This window comes from Myzus persicae, unplaced genomic scaffold, assembly GCF_001856785.1.
Source record: "Myzus persicae strain clone G006 unplaced genomic scaffold, MPER_G0061.0, whole genome shotgun sequence".
Taxonomy (NCBI): Eukaryota; Metazoa; Arthropoda; class Insecta; order Hemiptera; family Aphididae; genus Myzus; species Myzus persicae.
The window spans coordinates 318326-338433 of NW_019102547.1; the positions used below are offsets into that span (position 1 = coordinate 318326).

The 20108-nt window shown below is 28.8% G+C and overlaps 2 protein-coding genes across 4 annotated transcripts; one reads left to right on the top strand and one right to left on the bottom strand.

Moving 5' to 3' along the window:
• The first annotated feature begins 321 nt into the window (after nucleotides 1-321).
• Nucleotides 322-4726, top strand: LOC111032500 (trichohyalin-like). 2 transcript variants are annotated; one of them, XM_022312871.1, is made up of 9 exons: nucleotides 322-599; nucleotides 723-917; nucleotides 1007-1191; nucleotides 1264-1384; nucleotides 1492-1662; nucleotides 2156-2277; nucleotides 2672-2915; nucleotides 4339-4512; nucleotides 4592-4726. In XM_022312871.1, the coding sequence occupies exons 1-9, from the start codon at nucleotides 402-404 to the stop codon at nucleotides 4691-4693; spliced, it is 1512 nt and encodes a 503-aa protein (XP_022168563.1). In that variant the 5' UTR covers nucleotides 322-401; the 3' UTR covers nucleotides 4694-4726. The 2 variants fall into 2 exon arrangements, with proteins under 2 accessions (XP_022168563.1, XP_022168564.1); XM_022312872.1 differs by having other exon boundaries at nucleotides 514-599; nucleotides 700-917.
• A 132-nt stretch (nucleotides 4727-4858) lies between these two features.
• Nucleotides 4859-15803, bottom strand: LOC111032498 (golgin subfamily A member 4-like). Of its 2 annotated transcripts, none has more exons than XM_022312870.1 (30): nucleotides 15388-15410; nucleotides 14926-15318; nucleotides 14747-14866; nucleotides 14622-14683; nucleotides 14173-14546; nucleotides 12720-12814; nucleotides 12466-12637; nucleotides 12266-12390; nucleotides 12042-12209; nucleotides 11741-11983; nucleotides 11577-11672; nucleotides 11412-11515; nucleotides 11157-11349; nucleotides 10885-11091; nucleotides 10673-10825; nucleotides 10528-10602; nucleotides 10200-10436; nucleotides 9302-10124; nucleotides 9156-9220; nucleotides 8502-8653; nucleotides 8288-8432; nucleotides 8043-8207; nucleotides 7849-7971; nucleotides 7647-7784; nucleotides 6093-6194; nucleotides 5872-6030; nucleotides 5639-5800; nucleotides 5508-5582; nucleotides 5233-5450; nucleotides 4859-5136 (listed from the first exon to the last, which is right to left on the bottom strand). In XM_022312870.1, exons 2-30 carry the CDS (start codon nucleotides 15301-15303, stop codon nucleotides 4992-4994), a joined length of 5274 nt encoding a protein of 1757 aa, XP_022168562.1. In that variant the 5' UTR covers nucleotides 15304-15318; nucleotides 15388-15410; the 3' UTR covers nucleotides 4859-4991. The 2 variants fall into 2 exon arrangements, with proteins under 2 accessions (XP_022168562.1, XP_022168561.1); XM_022312869.1 differs by lacking the exon at nucleotides 15388-15410 and adding an exon at nucleotides 15493-15803 and having other exon boundaries at nucleotides 4860-5136.
• Between the last annotated feature and the right edge of the window lie 4305 nt (nucleotides 15804-20108).

Genomic DNA, 20108 nt, shown 5'->3' on the forward strand with positions numbered 1-20108 from the left:
AACAATTTCCACATCATAATAAACTTCAAATAAGATAATAATATATATTAGATTCAAGGAAATATTATATAACTTGGTACTAATAATAATTATATACTTCTGATTAATATTTGCACCTACATGTCTTATTAAGAGAGGCCCCAAAAATATTGTAGGCATCCCCCGAAATGCAGGTCTGCGCACGCCTATGTGTGGAATATATATAGGGTTCAACTCGGTTTTCATTTGACTACAACAGATTTTTTTAAACATATTTTGTATGTTGTCAATGGCGACCAAAGGTGTAAGGAATCAATGGTTTCTTTTTAAACATGCAATGCTATACTAGCTGCTATTGGCAACAGACTTTCTTAACACAAATCCTACCAAGCCAACACTTAATTATTCACAAAAATCTAAATATGGAAATAGTTTACGTCGGGCACCGACATCCTAGAAATCGTGCGCTTTTAATATCAAACAAAGAATGGAAAAGACTGGGAAAAATTTTAACGAAAAAAATGGACGAAGAGGAAGCGGTGGAGGCCAGCAAACGACTGAAAGAGATGAGGCGAGAAACGTCCAAAAAGATGGTGGACGGTTGGGACAACACAGAACTGGTTAGTGAGTCTGGGTTTTAATATTTAAATAATACGTGTACCTAACTGTTAAGCTGAGTACACATTACCTGCAATAAAGGTATATGTCTGAATCTAAAAGGGCGTTAACGCGTGTGTACGCAGAACAAGACCAAAAAACTTTTGGAACAAAAACGGAAGGCGCTCTCCGAGCTGGAAACCAAACGGCAGCAGAGAGACGAGGAGATGAAGCGCGAGGCACTAGAGGCCAGGAATAGGATCATCGAGAAAGCGTGCAAACTGAAATTCGAAGAGAGAGACTCGACGAAAACGTTTTATAGAGCCCTGCAGCATTCCGAAGTTATTATTATGATTGCTATAATATTATTAAAACCAAACTTAGCAAAGATTTAATTGTCTTGTGTGCTGGCGACCAATTCGATTTTCAGGTGTTCAAAGAGAGGGCAATACAACTCAAGTTTAACGAAGCTGAGAGGGAGAAGAAGATGCAAAAGGACCTCGAGACGGCTCAAGAACAAAACAAGGAAGTGGAACGGTACAAAAAACACAGAGAGGACGAAAAACAAAAAAATCACGAGCTAAAAAGATCTAAAGCTGAAATGTTGTTAAAAGAGTTATGTAAATTTATGGGCTATTGACTGAGAGTTTCGTCATAAAATTATTAATACATGTAAATCAATTACAGACTAAAAGAACGTAGAGATAGCAGGAGCGATGAACAAAATGCGTTGCTTGAGTCGGGTAAGTTGGAATTACGGAAAATAGCCGAAGAAATCGAGGAAGCTCAAAAAAAGGCCGCTGCCGAGGTAAGAGATATAATAGTGCGATATTTTGACTATTCTTACTATCCTATACCTATGAATAGTTTTTTATAACTATGTTTTTTCCGGTGTGCGGACAACATATTATGTAGGCTCGGTCAGCGAAGGAAAAACTGCAAAAGGATATAGAAGACAACCACATTATGATAGCCAGCGAAGACGACGTGCGTGAGTCAGAGGAATGGGAAGAGGATATGGTCACTACCATCATGGCGGAGACGAAGAAGACATTAGCCAGAGCACGGAGACTAAAAGAAATAGAAGTAATGCCTTCGGGCTTCATCAGATTTTTAATAGCGTAATAACGCACAAATTCACATTATAGATTTGTGAATAACAATTAGCATTTCGTGAGTGGTTGTTTTTTTTTTTTAATCGGCTACATCAGATTAGACCATACCACTCAGAAGAACAAAACTGATCACATTACAACTCGTTTGTACAAAACGTTTTTTTGAATGAAATATGAAAGAATGCAGAATGATCTGCGTATATTATGTAAGACTGTTCAGGAAAAATGCAGTATATACTAGGCTTCTGCCGTCCTAAATAATATATACATATTAAATCCTCTTATACCCTAATTATATAAACAAAATAACAAGCTCCAATGTGACATATTAGGGCTATGGCGTAACTGTCTAGGCTTCAAATAATATGTCTTACTTTGTGCTGAGTAACTGCTGTGTACAAGCTAAGTGAACAATAATTACTATTCAATAATGAATATAGTTCGAATTCATTTTGTTTGGACAGCTAGTGGAGGTCAAGCAACTGGCACTGGAGGAGATGCGGGCGAGATCGGCGGCCTGGCCGTCGAAGCAAACCGGGTGGGCAGAGTCTGACGTGCTGGACGCCGTAGAAGCGCAGGAAAAACGGTCAGAAAATGCCCTAGCAGCATGCGCTGCAAGTGTAAACAGTAAACAGCATAAACCATAGTATATCATCAATGACCACCTGCAATCATGATAAATTTAATTTACCATGTCTGCAATGTATTTATAAGAAAATATTCTTACCCTTAGGTAGATACATATTTTAACGAATTGTAGGAAACTCCCCGAAAAACCAATCTATTTATGTATGAAAACTAGTGTAAAAACGAGTTTAACGAGTGTGTAAAACGGTGCTTAAAAACTAGAAAACATTTATTCTGGTATTAACACAGTTTAAAATTAATATTTTTGCAAAATACGATGGTTTTCAGTACTTTTTTTTCCCGATTATACCTATGTCATTAGTTTTTTTGTTTCCGGTACGCACTGACTGCAGGTATCAAGAAGGGGAGAGCAAAAAAAGAGAGCTTGCCAATAAGAGAATAGAACACGTGGAGATCGGCAACAGGCTATGGGAAGAAGAGATCTGCAGGCGACGAGAGCGATCGGCACAGAATCTTCGATCGGAGATGCACAGACGCGAACGCGAGAAACGGTTGTTGACAGAGTTTGCGGACTTGCGCCGGCGAACTCGAACGGACAATGCCAACCGGTTCCGGGAGCAGCTCGAAAAACAGTGCGTGAGTATATTTATAAATGTCTTTGATTTTTCTTTTTTCCTTTCGGCTGGACGGTTTTTGTAGCAGTTGTAAGACCTTAGTTCTGAGCAGCCACAAGGACTCCTATCCTTTACAACGTTTCCTGTATAGGTAACAATCGTTGGTGGAAAAGTCAAGTCATATTGTAATCCCCGAAAATGCAATTTTTCAGGAGATAAAAATATTAATAGTTTTGTTAAAAATTATCCAAGGAATGAACATTTGATTGGTAAATCGTGAAACACGTGTTTTAATAAATAATTATATGGTTAAAACTGAGAAATAATTTTCAAATTAGTCATTATGCTTCATAGTGAAAAAGTAAAGGATTATAGTATTTATTGGGTTACATTAATAGACCTATAATTATATTTTATTTATTCTGTGACTTGACCATGTTACTGCGGTGCTTGTGGCTTACAGTATTCTTAAGTGAAATTAGTTTGAATTTAGCCCAAAATGTTACTTGGAAAAAAATGTGCTCTACATAAAAAAAAAGTATTTAATCAGTTAAAACCTCAATTTCGATAAAACCTTCAATTTTATCATTAATTTATTCTGAGGTTACATCACTTGGCCTGTCCACTATTGAATTATGTTGGTTTAACCATTGTGAGTTTGCGTTTCTATATCCTTCTTTGTCATAGACAGTTTCATATTAAATATAATATAATAATAATTAATATGGTATGTTACTATACGTCTATAATCGTCCACAAAAGCTTTAAAAATATTGTTCCTATTATTTCTTTGTCAAGTAAGTACTTGAGTATATTTTATTATTTTCTATTAATCTACTTCAATAATCTTGAGTAAAATCACACATAACAAAATTGATAGAGAATAATATTTTTGAGGGAATGACGTATCGATTTATCTTAATATTATCTCAAAACGATTATTTAAATTCACAAAAAGTTTTTTTTATTTTGAAAGTCAAATAATAATACATATAAAACCAATGTCAAACGCTCCAATATTATCCTTTATAGTTTATGTAATTGGTGATTTTACCCTCAAGTTACTCACAAATAAAAAAAACGATTTTAGGCAAAAGCCCAGGATAAATAGGTTTTATCTATGTTGGAAGTGAGTATGAGAAACAAATATTGCACTGGTATTTTCTTAAATGTTGCCTTGCTGAATCACAATTAATTGTTTAAATGTTCATTAATTTTTTTTTAATCTACATTATATTAATAAACCTACTTAATTTTCTTCATAACTTAAATTAAATACTTATTAATGAAACATTATTTCATTTTTTCTTCGGTAAATGGCAAATTACACAATCAAGCGCTACATTGGAAGAAATGGTATAAATTAAATCAAGCATGTTATTTTTCTTCTTTGAAAACGTTCATTAATATGAAAATTGTATGTTAAATTTGTTGTTTTGGAGTAGAACGATAAAAGGATTGCATTGTTGGCAAATAGACAAGCTGATATAGATCGCCACTCAGCATTTGAACGTGAGTGGCAAAAAGAAGATGAAGAATTCATTGCATATACCAAAAATGTGATTGAGAAGAAGATATCAGTCGGCAATCCAGTTGTGCCATTAATTAAAACAGTAAAAGTCAGTATTATTTGACATTTGAACCACAATAAGAAACATTTAAAATATATATATATATATATATAAATTAAATTTTTAGGATTATCTTGAAAAGAACAATTTATGCATGAATGGCGATAAGGTATCAAAAAAAATTCCAAAAGGTCCAACCTATACATCAAGAATAATACGCCATATTTAATAATAATTTTTAAAAAAATATGTATTTAAAAATAAAAATTGTAAAAGTATATATAAAATATTAAATAGAAGGCACATTTTTCAAGTCTTTTCTTTAAAAACATTATCAACTAGTTATTAAAAATATCACAATAAAGATATATTATGTATGATTAGTTACACATAAAAAATCCTATGCTAAATACTTAAAAATGATCAATGCATAAAAAAAATTGTACCATAAAATACTACAATAAAATTATATGTATACATATAAATCTACTAATTATAATGGCACTAGATGGGAAACATTAAATTACTTAACACTTTATCCATGGCATTTTTTTCGGTAAATTGTAATGTGTTAGATCGAGTTGAGACTGAGTGAGATCAATTTTGGGTTGTATGTGTTTCACAGCCATCAGTCTCATACGATGAATTGCTATTAGACTAATAGCTACGATTCTAGAAATAGTAATTGAATGAATACAAATATTAAAAAAAATATTCAAATTCAAAACGATGAATACAATAAATACAACAAAAAGTTTTTGTATTCACTTGAACTTTGACATCTTTCTTTTGGCACAAATTCTTTGCATCATTGTTTTGACAATACTATTATCTAAGTCGGGCCATTCTTGAATGATAAACCTAAGTAACTTGTCTTTGCCTCTGGCCAACTTTACCAGGTACATCTTTTGCCAAACCAACGAATGGTAGAGAGCTTCTACTCGTGTAATGTGCTGGTTACCAACTACAGGCCAATGGTTTTCAACCTACAGTACATAAATATAGTTCATAGCATTATGTTTTTATATAATACCAGGTACTACCTTTTTTTCCAATAATTTTTTATTTAAATTTTGTACACAACATTTTAATTCCATAACTTCATTTTGTAATTTGTCCTAAAAATTAAAAATAAATCAAAATGATACAATATATATACTTATCAATGTCTTACTCTTGTATTGCAAAGTTCCACATTTTCCTGGACAATATTTTTTAAATTTTGACTTGTTAACATAGTTTTTATATCCTCTAGATGTGCTCTACATTTATTGTACTTTTCTCGGGTCTCTGTTAGTTTTCTAGTTAATGAAACATTTTCAGCTTCCAAATTGAGCTATATTATTTAAAAGTATCATGTACGTCAATAAACAATTAAATAGGTCAGATGATAAAATAGTATATTACAATCAATTTTGAGTGTTTCAGCTCCAAGTCAGCAGGTGTAGTTATGTCCTGAATATCAATTTTTAATCTGTTTTTATAGTGATCACTTAACGTAAGCTTGTTCTGCAACTCAGTAATTTTGTTTTGCAAATGTCTGCATTCAGCATCCAGACTTTCAAACTAATAAACATAAAAATGTGTTACTAAATAATAATATAATCAAATGTATGCGTTAATGTTACTTTGTGTTTAATTTCACAGTTCTCATTTAGCAACTCATTATATTTTTTCTGCCATTCAGTTGTAGTTTTTTCGGCGTCATCCAATTGTAGTTCCAAGTTATCCTAAAATTGTAAGTTTTCTTCAAAATATTGTAGTAATTAACTTAAATTATTAAAATATTGTTATAACTTATAAATTATAATGAATACAGCACAGCTCATAGCGATTACCCTCAGAAACCCCAGCCTGCCAACAATGTACACTTTTCTAAAAATTTACCAACCATCACTTCATACCTTAACTTAATTGCTAAAACTTACATACCTTCACTCTATCTCAAATAACATTAATCGCAGGCCACGAGCTGACAGACAGTGCACGACGGCGGGAATGTGCGTGACTAATGTGTATGTCAGCCGCCAAGTATTGTGCCCCCACAAAAAGGGGTTAGATATGAAAGCAAACAACAACACATTTAATTTGGGGAGTGGTTCTGACTAAACCGGAAGAAAATCATTCCCTGTCTGAGGTTACTTTAATTTGAGCCGGTATGTTTGAATATTATTCAAAATAATTCATTTTTAGATTTTAAATTTATACATAAGTTTGTTACATAAATTGATTATATTAAACTTTTAAGAAAAAGCTTTTCTGTAAAGTAAAAAATACTATAAATTATAACAGCTGTAGGTTCTTAAATCAGTGATAATTTTTTAATTTAGATTTTATAATTATAGTTGTCAGTCTAAATCATAATTTTATTATACTATTATCAAACTATATCACAATAATAAAATCTGTCATATATTATTAATTACATACAGAGAAACCAACAAATTTTGTTACCACAATCAATATAATATTCTAAGAAATAGCCTAATGTATACAATTTATATATTTGCTGATCCCGTGCACTTTTTTGCTCTTTAATGCCAACTCTATATGAATAATATGTTTTATTTTATAATAATTAAACCAAATAATATTGTTACAAAAATATTCAATTTATTTTGGATCATTATATATTTTTATTCGTTTTTTCACATTTGCCATGGACACAAGTAATTTAAAAAACAACAATTAAATACCAATAAGCAAATATCAAAGACGTATGTCTGTTCTTTCGGAGATGATAAATAATAATAATAATTTCTTTGGCGCTACTTATTATTATAAGTTATATTAATATTATTGTTATAAACCAATAGCAACGATTTATAAACAAACATTTTCATGGTAAATCTCAAAAACCCTGGTTGAGCAAATCCCTGGGTTGAACCTCTCCCTTTTTAAGTTAGCCTATCTTCTTCTCAAATGTCTAATCTCTCTGTACTAAATTTAATTGTAATTAGTTGAACAGTTTAGGAGTGCATAAAGGACAGATATTAATTGTTATACATATAGATAATAATACATATATGACAGAGTAAAATATAACTATTATGATTTACATTTTAGACTAACAATTTGCATTAAAAAAGGTAATAAATTAATATGAAGTTAAGACATCAAGACATGGTAAGATTAATTAGAGCAATTTGAGTTCACTTGGTTAATTAAAAAAAAATACTTACATTCTTTTCAGAAATCAATTGTATACCTTCAGTATTTTTTTCTTTTTTAATTACATAGTTCTTCATAATTTCAAAATCATTTACTATTTCCTGATACTTTTGTTTACTCTCCTTAAGTTCTTTTTGTAAGTCTAAAAGCTATAAATTAAAATAATTTTCATAAACACATTTATTTAAGCAAATGATGTAAATTCTATATTACTTTTAGCTCTAGTTTTCTTTTATCTTTATCACTTCTTGCTTGTTGATCTTTTATTACAATTGCTGCATTATCCAGTTGATGTTTAAATGTATCAATCATTTGATTTTTACTTTCTAGTTGTTCCTAAAAATGATCGATGAAACATATGCTTTATTAGTAACAAAAAGTTTTTAAATGTTAATTTAAATACATACCAATAAAAGTGAAATTTGGTTTTTATGAGTTTCAAGCTCAGCAATTTGTTTATAAGCTTCAATTAAGTGTTGGTCAGTTTCTTCTTTTATGTCTAAAATTCTATTCAATTCTTTATCTAACATTTCATTTGTATCCAATACTTTTACTAAATCATTTTCCAGTTTCTAAAGAAGTTTTTATATAATATTGTACATTATGAGGAGGTAAAATGTTATTACAATTTACAGCTTATCAATAATATTACCTCTACTAAATTATCATTTATTTGATGTAGTTCTTTCGCTTTGAAGATTTCAATCTTGTTCTCTAATTCTTTAATGTGATTTTCTAATTTTGCTACAGTTAATTCCAGTTTGGTATTTGTATCCAATTCAACTTGTATTCTATGCCTACAAAAAAAAAAATATGAGATAACTAATGTCTAATTGATATTGTAAATTATTAAATGTATGTCTTACATATAATCAGTAATTTTTAGTTCTTGACATTTTTTTATAGTATTCAAATGCTCAATTTCAGCATCTTTATTTTCAATATTTATTTGGTATCCAGTAGTTTTTTTCCGTTCATTTTCAAGATCAATTTCAAGAGCTTTTATGTTATCTTTAGGCTAAATTTAATTCAAAATAAACATTATTACTATATTTATTAATTTGACACTATATTATGGCAGTTAATGTACACGTAACAACAAATAGTAATTATAGAATTGAAAACATTGAATGTATATGAGAATAAAAGGTAAACAAGTACAGATTCAACAGAATACATTGAATATTATTTAAACAAAGTAGCCAAGAGGCAAAAAACTAAAATATTTAATTGAACTGGCAAAGCATTCTGTGTATGGCATGTATTAACCATACCAAGCATGATTGATTATAAAAAAAAAAATTGTGGTTTTTGATGGGTCATAAGACCAAATGAGATTGATGCGAAAAGATTAGGAATGTCAACTGCGACATTGAGGAGGGAATACATTTAAAAAGTATAGGGGGTTACTTAAGATATACTGAATAGTGTCATGAGGTGGGTGGAGGAATATAATAACAAAGGCATTATATGATAGAAAACAGTATAGAACCCAGTCATAATATACAAATAAATCTTACTTGGTTACTCAGGTTAGAGGTAAAGTTTTCTGAACCAAAGTCTGAAAATGTGCATGTCACTTCCACTAAAATCAGATTTTAATAAATATTAAGTGTTTTACATAACTTAGGGATGTTATGACAATACAAAAATATGATTAGCTTACATTCCTTATTCTCTTGTATACCAGACATCAATTGTTGTTGTTCTGAAGCTTGACTAGTCAATTCTTCAATGGTTTTTAATAATTCCATATTAATTTGATGTTTTTTATTCTGTTCTTCAGCCAATAAATTTTGATATCCAATTATTTCATCAGCATGCAACTCCTCATTCTTTTCCAATTCATTTTTCAATCGATGTTTATCCAATTTTAAATTTTCAATATCATCTTTTAGAGCTAGATTTTTACTTTTCAACACATCATACTCATTTTTCAATTCCTCCAATTTTTCAGCAACTTCTACTTTGAACTTTTCAGTATTCAATAGTTCATTTTTTAATGTCCAATTATCCTGTTGTAAGGACTTAATTTCTTCTAAATCCTTCTGATTTTTTTTCAAATAATCACATTCATTTAAAAGTTCACTATTAATGTTTTCTAAACACTCTATCCTCTCTGATTGTACTTTATTACAGTCTTTAAATGCAGAGATTTTTTTTTCCAGGATATCTTTCATATAAACTAATGGTTGAATTTCAGCTCTCAATTTAACACCTAATGTTTCAAGTTCAGCCAATGTTTCTTGCTTTTTATCAAGATTTGTTAATGCATCATTTAACTTGTCTGTTAATATTGTTTCATTTTCTACTAAAGTACGATTATGATTTTCAAGAGCAATTTTTTCAACACTCAACATTTTTATAGATTCTTTTAATTCTTTAAGTTGTTGATCCATACATTCTGAATCTTTTTCCATTACTTTGATTAAAGCATTTTTTTCTTCCAACTCCAATTTTGTATTGGCAAGTGCTGATTTTAACTCCTCCTAATTAATTAATTAATTAAATCACGTAATGTCAATAAAATGAATATTTAAATAATTATAAAAAATTATTCTTACAGATATGGAACTGTGGATGTTTGTATTGTCCTTAGTGGTCTGAGAAGGAAGACTTAAATTTATAATTGATGGCTCACGAATAGAAACATCTTGATGATGATAAGACATTTGTAAAGAAGGTAAAGTATTAGATTCATTAGGAATCGCTCGGCGCATTTGTTCATTTTCACTTATGTGCATGTCTGTCCCAATAATTTTAGAAACACTATAATTTTGTTTATTCCCGGCATTTTGATTCTGAGAAAAAAAATTTAAGTAGCTCATAACAAATAACTATTTTAGATATTTAAATATTACAATTATTAAGATACTGTTAAACTGTACATACCAACTCTTTATTTTGTAAACTATTAAGCTGGGTAGATAATGCTTCTATTTGAGATATTTTACTAGCTAATTCAATCTTGAATAAAAAATAATAAAATGTTATTAACTTTAATTTTAAGTTATAAAGAACCAATAATAATAAATACTTGTAAACTGATGTTTTCTTCAGCAAGATGTACAACTTTTGACTCAAGATTATTAATTGTGTTAGGATCAATATTTGCTTTTTCGGCAAGTTTTGTTTCATAAGCAGATAACATGTTCTTAAAATATTTTGTTGAATCTTTCAAAGTCTTTATCTAAATATTTTACTAAGTAAGCCAAAAAATTAACACTATAATATGGTTAGTATACACACCTCAAGATTTTGTTCTTCCATAATTTGAGAGCATTGCTTGTTTTCTGTAGTAATTTTTTGAAGTTTTTCTTGTAACTGTGAGGTGGCTAAATGGACGTTGTCATTTTTTAATACTCTAAGTTCATCAATTTTCATTTTAGCAGTAGTTAATTGATCACTCTTTTCAGCTAATCTTGTTCTCAACATATCTACTTCAGACTCTAAGCTCTAAAGTAAATAAAGGTTAATATATTTTTTGTTATACCTAAGTATTCTTGAAAATTTGATTTTACTTTAATTTGTTTATTTAGCTTATCAACTATGTTTTGTTGATCTGATTCATGCTTAAAAATAGCATCTTCTGATTTGAAAAGTCTGTTTAAACGCTCTTGCAATCTAATGAATACATCATCTAATGTTGCAACTATACGAGCAGGGGAACTATTTTTCTCAATACTTATTTTATTAGGTAGTTCACACCGTTCTCTGATGGAAAAAAAAATTATTTGACGTAAGAAATTAAAAACCTTAATATACCTAAGACTTACGCAACAGATATATCTTCAGACATTGGTGAACCACATTCTTCAGTAACCCAAAAAGTATCAAGATCTTTAATTCGCTTAGAAATGGTTTTTTCAACATCTTTTAACTAAAGCAAGAGTAGTGATAATAAAATGAAATAAAATATTTAAATGAATTGACTTTCTCACCTGCAATCTAATTTTATTAATAACAATTTCAATATCACCAAATTCATGACAATCACATTGAATTTGTTCTTCTAATACATTTTTCAACCGGTTCAACTATAATTAAATTCATTTTTGTTTAATGAATTAAAATATGATGTTTATACAAAATATATTCAAATTACTTCAGTAAGCATATCCTGTTGATTATTTTGTTCCTCTTCCAACATATTCGTAAGTTGATTGATTGAATTTTTTTGAGAAATTTCATTTTTTATCAAATTTTCTATTCTGATTTCATGGTTAAGAATGATATTCTTTAATGATAATACCTCAAGTTGAGAAGTATTTAATAGTTCTTCAGTCCTTAAACGTCTATTCTCTAACTTAATGTACCGTTCTTCGGCCTCAGTCACCACTTGTTCAGTCTAAAAAAAAAACAATTTTAATAGCAAGAGTTACAAACATATTTATAATAAAAATTACATGTGATCTAAGATCTTCAGTATCCAGCGATTCTCTTTCTCTTTCTTTCAATTGGCATTTTAATGTCTCCAATTTATTATCAAATTCTTCTCTTTCAATTTCACGTTCAGCTATTTGATCTTTTATAAACTTTTGAGATGACTTTAGTCGGCTATCTGCTACAACTAACTATAAAAAAAAATACTAACATTTATGATAGGTTTTAATAATTTGAAATAACTAACTTGTTGAGCAAGATCATCTTTATCATTTTTTATGTTTTCAATGATTTTGTTATATTCGGCAGAAAACTCGTCAAATAAAACTTGCAAATTAGGCCATTCATCGTAATTTTTAATTATTTCTTGTGCTACAACATATTTTTATGATTTAATTAAAACATGTTTTTATTATAATATTTTGTTCATTAATTATTGATAAGTACCTTTTTCTTTCAATAATATTAGATTTTCATTGTCAATATCATTGTATTGTTTTTTATCATCAATAGAGGAACTTTCTTTCTCAAGTTGCTCCTTTAAGAATACATTTTCTTGTTCAAGTGCAGAAGTTTCCATAAATAATTTTTTATAATTTGACTTTTGAATTTCAAGCTCCTAAGTAAAATTATGTAATATGAATATATAATTTTACTACATTAATCATTAATAAAGAAATTTGGTATGAGAAAATACTTACTTTTTTATAATATTCAATTTTTTTATCAAACAATCTTATATGACACATATCATCTGAATTTATACATAGTAATTTTTGTTCATTATTTATTACATCTAATAAAATATGAAAACAAAATTAAAATAAATAAATAAATAAGTACTATTTATATAATGTGTTATGTATACCCTGAGAGTTTGAATTTTTATAAAATATTTGAGTGTTAAGGGCAAAGTGGATCATTGAACAATGCCGTGTTTGGAAAAATGTAGGTAGTTCATAATTAGTGAACGATACACAAACGTCACGGGTTTTTTTAAATTGAATGTGAATGTGAACAATGTTTATATTTTAATGAAATTGAACTATTTTTAAGACGCTTCATTTATTTCCAATTTAATAAATATTTATTTAAATTATTTGATTAATTATATTATATTATATTTTCTTATTATAAATCCTATTTAAAAAAATTAAATGAACGACATAGTGAACAAATTCATTTTTTCAATAAACGTGAACACAGGCGCAAACATTTGAAGAAAAAAAAAGAACGTGAAAGAATTCATTGTTTAACGACTGAACGTGAACGAATCCATTTTTTTAGTGAAAGTTCCAAATACTGGAACAATGTTTACATAACCAATTTCAATGTGCGATGTGCCAATGTAGGTAAAATTGAACATTGCCTGGACAATATATATAAGCCAAGTCTAGCTCAAAAAATGTAAGCTACAATGACTGTTCGCTTTATTTAATATTTTTTTTTTTATAATATAGAAAAATTCACCTAACGCTGATGGATTTTTAAAAAATATTTTGAATCCAACTAGCAATTCTCCTCACATAACATTTTTATTTTTAATTTATTTTAAACACAATTTTTTGGCGCATATTTTATCTATTTTAGTATTTCAGCTCCTATAACTTCCGAGCTTTGGGTATGACTTATGGACATTAAAATTATTATGATAAGTTGAAAAACTATTTTAATTTTGTGGATGAAATTATCATGACAAGGGCATATGACAATAATTTAAGACATACTATTGATATATAAAGGGGGTTTTCATTTGAAAAACAAAAGTTTGTATTGCCACAGAACCTTTCTTCAGTGGAACAAGAAATTTTAAGAATTTGAAAATATGGCCTTAAAAGTTTAAAGCTCCAATCAGATTTTGAACAATTGTGTTATTAAATAAAAAAAGTGAGTGAGCATGCTTGGTGAATCACCCTGTTTAAATAAAATTTTGAAATACAAACAGAAAAAGTGAGCAGCATAATATTGCTTATTATGGCTTTATAATACATACTCATTTATAAGAGTACATAGGTATGCAATAATTATTATTTATATTAAAAATCCTAATTTTTCTTGACTAAAATAGTAATTGTATGAGTTGACAAAAACACTAGGCAATGTAGTATTTTGTGAGATTGACCACCTTGCCCATAGCATATACACTAAACTTACCAGATAATGCAGCAGCTTCGTCGTTTAGCTTCTTCAAACATGTATTCAATTCTAAATGATTATGTTCTTCACTAGTTCCTTCAGTAGTAAAATCAGCTAATACAGAATTTTCATCAATTAATGATACAATCTCCTCAATGTTTGGTATGAAATGTACTCTTCTTGGACTTCTAATTTCATTAACAGGTTTTTCACAATTATCAGTTGATTCAATGCCATACCCATCACCACGGCCTCTTAAAACTCCACCACATTCCATCCCATTCATACACTCTACAATTGAGTTGTTTAATTCTTCTTGTTTAGTAAGTAGAAAAGAGCATAAGTATTTGGATAATTGACGAAGGGTAGTTGCTATTGAACGCAAATCGTCTCTAAAATATATTGTTTTGGTTTAATAAATTAAAAATATATACATAGATATATATATATATTTATGTATAACTTACCTCTCTTGCACAATGTCTTCAAGATCTTTGATTTGCATATCAATACTATCTTGGGATAATACCTAAAAATATAGACATATCATCAGACATAATATTAATATTTAACTGTCTATTTTTAAGCATACATAGTCTGAAGTTTCAATATCTGCATCATGCCCATTTAGATTGTTTTGAAACAACTTTGGATCAAAAGAATCTATAGATGAGAATCGATCAACATCCTCAAACGAAGAACTAATAATTGTCTGAAATAAAAAATGATTGTAATAATTTTTAATGAAATAGTATATAAAATAAATATTACTTTTTTAAGTTTGTATATTTCATTTACTAAATATGAAACTATCTTTTTATGTTTTGCATGGGTTTTTGTAATATCATCTTCAATGCGTTTTGTTAATGTATCTAAGTCACAATCTTTAAGATCATTCAAACGTCTCTCAAATTGTTCTTTTAATTCACAAATCTCATTTTCATGATTATTCTTAATTTTTTCCAATTCAGTTTCAAATAAAGATTTAAGGGTCAGTTTGAGATTAGATATCTCTGACGAGTTTTCAGTACACAAACGTTGTATCTCATTTCGATGACGTTGTTCATTTTCATCTAATTCAATTTGGTGCTTTTCACATACTCGTTCTAATTCTTTTTTATAAGCATCATGTACCGATTCTAATTCCATGTTTTTTAATTTTTTCTAAAACAAAAATAATCCATAACACTGGCTTCAAAAAATGATATAAAAATATATGAATTGTATACAAACAAAAATCACTACGGCAACATAAAATTACTTCTGGGTTAATTTTCAATTTGGAACAAACTTAGTTTTGATACATATTATAATATATTATAAAAGATAAAATATTACCCAAATTAGTTGTGAATAATAGTCATCATAAGCTAAAACTATTAATAAGTCGTCACTACAAGAATTTAGTTAAAATGAAATAATTATGACTTATGATATTAAAAATTATATTTTAAAAGTTCGCAAAGATTTAACACCAAAAAATATACTAGATTTAGAACAATAATACGTCCAGTAGTCGAAAATAAAGAATTATGGGCAATTATTCCCAATTCAGACTTTGAACTCAATCGGTTCAAGGAAGAACTAAAATTATTGTAAAATGTTGATAATTATTTTATTTAGCACTATTCAAAATTACACAACCAAATGTTTTATCTCTTATCGCCGTTACTAAATAACAAAAGTATAACTGTCAGCAATGGAAGAACATATTTACATCATGGAAGACACCACCATAATAATAAACTCATCAAAGACGTTTTTAGATTCTAATTTTTACCCTTGAATCCATAGACCTTATACTAGTATAAGGTCTATGCTTGAATCACGATTCTGGTGAGTAGTGACTATTGTGACTTCTACAGAATACAGACTTTAAAGTAGATAGTAGGGTCTTCTACATAAAGAGTATAAAAATATAAAACTATACTTATTGCTGGATACACGATCAAATGTTTCTGAGTGTCGGTGACTGATTTTTTGTTAGGTTTTCGTTGTCATGGTTATTTATTAACCAACACATATTTATGATTCATAGATTTTCCTTGTAGAGGAATAATATTGAATAGCGTGCCATGGTTTTTTTCCCTGATTAATTTATTTTTAACTTTTTTAAGTTTCAATATTATGATTGTTTAAAGTCCACTCTAGACCACTTAAATAGTTTTCTAAATTCAAAATTTCTAAACCATCATACGTTTTTTCAGAATTTTGTAAATTTTTTTAAATTACTCTGAAACCATTGTTTGCCTGTGTACTATTTCGAGCGAAAAAAGTTGAATAGTTAATCGGTGTGGAGATTATAATAATGAGGTACATCGCTATGTGTAAAAATTTAAAAACAGGGCTGATGCTTTTTCCATTAATAATAATAATATTTAACATTAAAAAATATCTAAACATTTAAATACTACTTTAGCCTTTAGGTATTTACTAAATTTAATTAACTACTTGTTCGATTAATCATTTAATTAGTCACAGCTTGTGGATATAATTTATTGACCGTATCACAATCGCGGACAAGCGTCTGGTAATTGCAATTTGTAATATTGTGTAAATAAATCATTCATTGCAGTTTTCATTTAAGATAAATGAGAAAAGTATTCATAATTATAAGACAGTTTGAAAATTAATGCACATGTAAACCTAGCAGACGGATTTTTGATATTACCTCTGATCTTTATCAACTTTAATAGTATCGTAGTAATTCTAGTTTCACCACAACTATAATATTGTTCTGTGGTTTCACTAGCCCAAGTATAATATATGGTAGGTACTTAGGTAGTAAGTACACGGCATTTATCGATTTACATAGTTAAATTTCGTAATCGCCGTTAGCTCAAGTCTCATTAGAACACGAATAATACTTATTTTTTTATTTTTCATAAATTCTTTACTCCCACAATATTTTAAAATTATTATTTTTCTTTTTATTTAGAAAATTTACAATCTGTATTACACAACACAATAGGTAAAATAGATGACTGTCATAACACTATAAACATAAAATAAACATGTAGCACAAGATGAGGGAAATCATCCAGCGATGGTACCCTCTAGTAATTTTTTTTTTTTATAATTAATTTAATAAGTCACAACACCAGTTTCTTTTGTCGGCGCGGTGGGTTATCAGGAAGAGTACGAATGACTGATGGATTGGGATAGTGTTGCAGTTTAGAGTGAAATTTGTTATAGTTTAATTTAGCTAGTTGGTCAACTGTTGGCATTCCTAGATCATTGTGCAGGGTTTCATTTTTTACGTACCAAGGTGCAGAGGCTATTCGCCGGAGAGTGGTGGACTGGGGAGCTTGGATAGTGCGGACTTGAGAAGGTTTGGCACACCCCCAGATTTGTATACCGTACGCCCAAATAGGTCTGAGTTGGGATTAGTACAATGTGGACTTTGTGTGTATTGATAGTTTAGATTTGAGAATCGACCTAAGTAGATGAAGGCGGTTGTTAAGGATTTTACGTTTGGACTTTAAATGCGGTCCCCCTTTCAATCTTTTGTCAAATAAAATTCCCAAATATTTTACCTGATTCGATGTAGGAATCTCAACTCCTGGAAATTGAAGTGAGGGGAGGTTATTTTTTCGCAGTGTAAAATGGCACATGGAAAGATTTATCAAGATTTATTAAAATTCTTCACTTGGTTGTCCAGGTGTTTATTAAATTGAGATGATTTTGGAGATAGTTTGAAGATAGAAGGGGGTCTGGATTGGAGGAGAGTATAGCTGTATCATCTACATAAGTTGCTATGGTCGTGTTTGTTGTTTTTGGAATATCTTATGTATATTTATTAAATAAATCGGGCGATAAATCCCTTCCTTGTGAAACACCGGCAGAGATTGAAAAGTAGGAGGATATTGAGTCGCCCTGACGAACTGCAAATGTACGACCATAGAGGTAAGATTGGATTATTAGACAGTAGGGAGCTGGGAGGAATAATTTTAACTTGTATAGGAGGCCATCGTGCCAAACTCTATCGAAGGCTCGGGCTACATCTAGAAAAAATTATTTTAAATACAATTACAATACTTTATACACCTATGTGTATATTATTATAACTTATAATATATAAAAGATATTAAAGACGTTTTTTATTACCACCATTTTATAATATTAAAAATTCTTTGAATACAATATTTTTTATTTCAATTAACCAATACTTTGTCTCATTAATTTATTCGAACTAGTTTTAATTAATTCCATGTTTATTAAGTTTTGAGTTTTCGTTCTACGCTGCTAGAAATTACTGTGAAATGAATATAGACGAAAATGTATTTCATAAAAAATCAAAGAAATTATAACTATTGTATTTTGTTAATTAAACCCATACTTTAAAAAATATTTTTTTATAAATTAGCAATATTATACCTGATCATAATGGATTAATGAGATATCTACGTCATCAAAATAATTGTTATTTCTACAAGAATATTTAGTGTAGTAACTCGATAATTCAAACTTTCAAAATAACAACTAAGTTTTTAAATCTTTTATATAAATTATCAACGTTTTTAGATTCTAATTATCTACAACAAAATATATTAGCTTTTACGCTGACAGCTGACAAGGTAATTGTCACTGCTACAAGAACAGTATTTATTTCTGATTAATTATTCCAATTATCGTTTCTCAAAATAAAATAAGATAATAATTTAATTAAAATGATCGAATTAACAATTCATATTATACCAACATTGGTTTAACAAAAATTTGCCGGCGAAATAGCATCAAGATAATAATTATTAAACTAACATAATACGTTTTTTTCAATGCAAAGTAGGTACTGCATAGTGCATATTATGGTATTTTTGATTTACATTGTCATCTGTCATAGTTGTAAATATGGGAGGCTCTGGGGAGGCTGTTTAATCTGCCTATGCATAATACTTTTTACAAATTTACCTAGCCAGATACCTAGTATGTATACTGCCTACAGCAGGCTTTCAAGTAAAACTCTTTAAGTAATTTATGAGTGTGTTTTGTAAATTAAGTTTGATAGTGGTATTTAGTGTATAATACATAAGTATTCCATTATTCTTTTTTCTCAAAAACAAAAATATACTTACTACTTAGGTACTAGGGAAACGAACAAAATCTTCCTATTAATTCTCAGCAAGCAGACATAATCTTACAATAATACAATGTATATTTACAGACCGTGGTCAATATTATAATTACCATTTACCTACATAAGCAAAAAATGAGTATGTTATATTTTGAAAACGTTGGTCTTCTTTTGGTTTCTGGTGACATATTTAACATAAATGGTACTTTTGAGAGGTTAAAATTTAAAATTCCCAGTATTTTTCAAATACGTTGGGGAAAAAAATACATTGAAAACCAAGTTTTGATAAAATCCATTTTGGTTTTTAGTGAAACTTCAAAATATTTTTCTGAGTCAAAAAGTTTGAAAATATAATGCAATTCAATAATTTTAAATGTTGACAAAATTCATCAAAATCGTGAAAATGTTCAAATTATTTTGTGGTTAAAAATTATAGTTAAAACTCAAAATTTTTAAAACTAAGAATTTGATGCAAGAGAGGTATCCACAACCCGTTTGCCTATATTTTTTACTATAGTAAAGTAATTTCATAAATATAGTAAATACATCATGAATGACACTAGTTGCTTATGAAAAATGAGTTATTATCTTTCACTGCAAAATATATCAAAACGAATTTTTGGGGAAGTTTAACTTCAAATACCTATTTAATGTTCCTTTTTTACCTAGATTAATGATTTACATTATTTACTAAATAAAAGGATTTGTTAGTAGCAAATTAGTAATTGGTAATTTCAATTGACACACGATTATACGAATTACGATAATGATAATAAATAATATATCAATATCAATGTGTTAAGTCTTTATCGTTTATGTGTTGATTCGCTAATCGTTTCGATCAAAGCTGGGAAACCGTGAATAGTATTCAATTTACTGT

Coding starts and splice junctions, on each gene's coding strand:
- LOC111032498 (XM_022312870.1), bottom strand. CDS start 15,303: ATGGAATTAGAATCGGTACATGATGCTTATAAAAAAGAATTAGAACGA. Junction 7,972..8,042: donor ACCAAATTTCACTTTTATTG/GTATGTATTTAA, acceptor GATCATTTTTAG/GAACAACTAGAAAGTAAAAA. Junction 7,785..7,848: donor AAAGAAAACTAGAGCTAAAA/GTAATATAGAAT, acceptor TTTAATTTATAG/CTTTTAGACTTACAAAAAGA.
- LOC111032500 (XM_022312871.1), top strand. CDS start 402: ATGGAAATAGTTTACGTCGGGCACCGACATCCTAGAAATCGTGCGCTT. Junction 1,385..1,491: donor AAAAAAAGGCCGCTGCCGAG/GTAAGAGATATA, acceptor CATATTATGTAG/GCTCGGTCAGCGAAGGAAAA. Junction 2,278..2,671: donor GTAGAAGCGCAGGAAAAACG/GTCAGAAAATGC, acceptor CACTGACTGCAG/GTATCAAGAAGGGGAGAGCA.